General features: G+C 61.3%; 1 protein-coding gene across 1 annotated transcript; it reads left to right on the top strand.

The window, feature by feature from the left end:
• Positions 1–122: 122 nt before the first annotated feature.
• Positions 123–572, top strand: LOC121356384 (guanine nucleotide-binding protein G(I)/G(S)/G(O) subunit gamma-3; the record flags this gene model as incomplete). Its single annotated transcript, XM_041472693.1, has 1 exon — positions 123–572. A coding segment is annotated over one exon (129 nt), but the record flags the coding sequence as incomplete, so codon positions are not given.
• Between the last annotated feature and the right edge of the window lie 7 nt (positions 573–579).

Here is a 579-nt window from a genome sequence, read left to right as displayed (position 1 = left end):
GGTCCCAGGTTTATTTTCGGGGTCCCCGGGTTTATTTTTGGGGGTCCTGACCCCGTCTCCCCCCAGGTTTATTTTCGGGATCCCAGGTGCATTTTTGGGGTCCTGACCCCGTCTCCCCCCAGGTGTCCAAGGCGGCCGCGGAGCTGCTGAGCTACTGCGAGGCTCACGCGTGCGAGGACCCCCTGCTCACGCCCGTGCCCACCTCCGAGAATCCTTTCCGCGAGAAGAAATTCTTCTGCGCCCTCCTCTGAACGCCCCCCCCCCAAAAATTTTGGGGACCCCCCCTCGCATTTCGGGCCGCCCCCGTGAAATTCAGGGCGGATTTCACCCCAAAAATGAGGTGGAAATGAGGGGGGAGGGGGTTAATTTGGGGGTCTTGGGGTCCCCCCCACAGCTGGGACCTCTCCCCTAAATTGGGGACCCCCCCCCAAAAAGCCTTGGGGTGGTCCCAGCTCAGAATTTGGGGGGTTTTGGGGGTCCCCCCACCCCAAAAAGGCTTCAAGGATGGACTCAGGGAAGGTTCTGGAATAGGGGGGAGGGGAGACCCCAAAAATCACCCCCAAATTCCCCCTCCCCCCA

The sequence above is a fragment of the Pyrgilauda ruficollis genome, unplaced genomic scaffold (assembly GCF_017590135.1).
Source record: "Pyrgilauda ruficollis isolate IOZ18807 unplaced genomic scaffold, ASM1759013v1 scaffold10809, whole genome shotgun sequence".
NCBI lineage: Eukaryota > Metazoa > Chordata > Aves > Passeriformes > Passeridae > Pyrgilauda > Pyrgilauda ruficollis.
The sequence above is the reverse complement of the archived record's forward strand: the minus strand, read 5'-3'. Positions and strand labels throughout refer to the sequence as shown.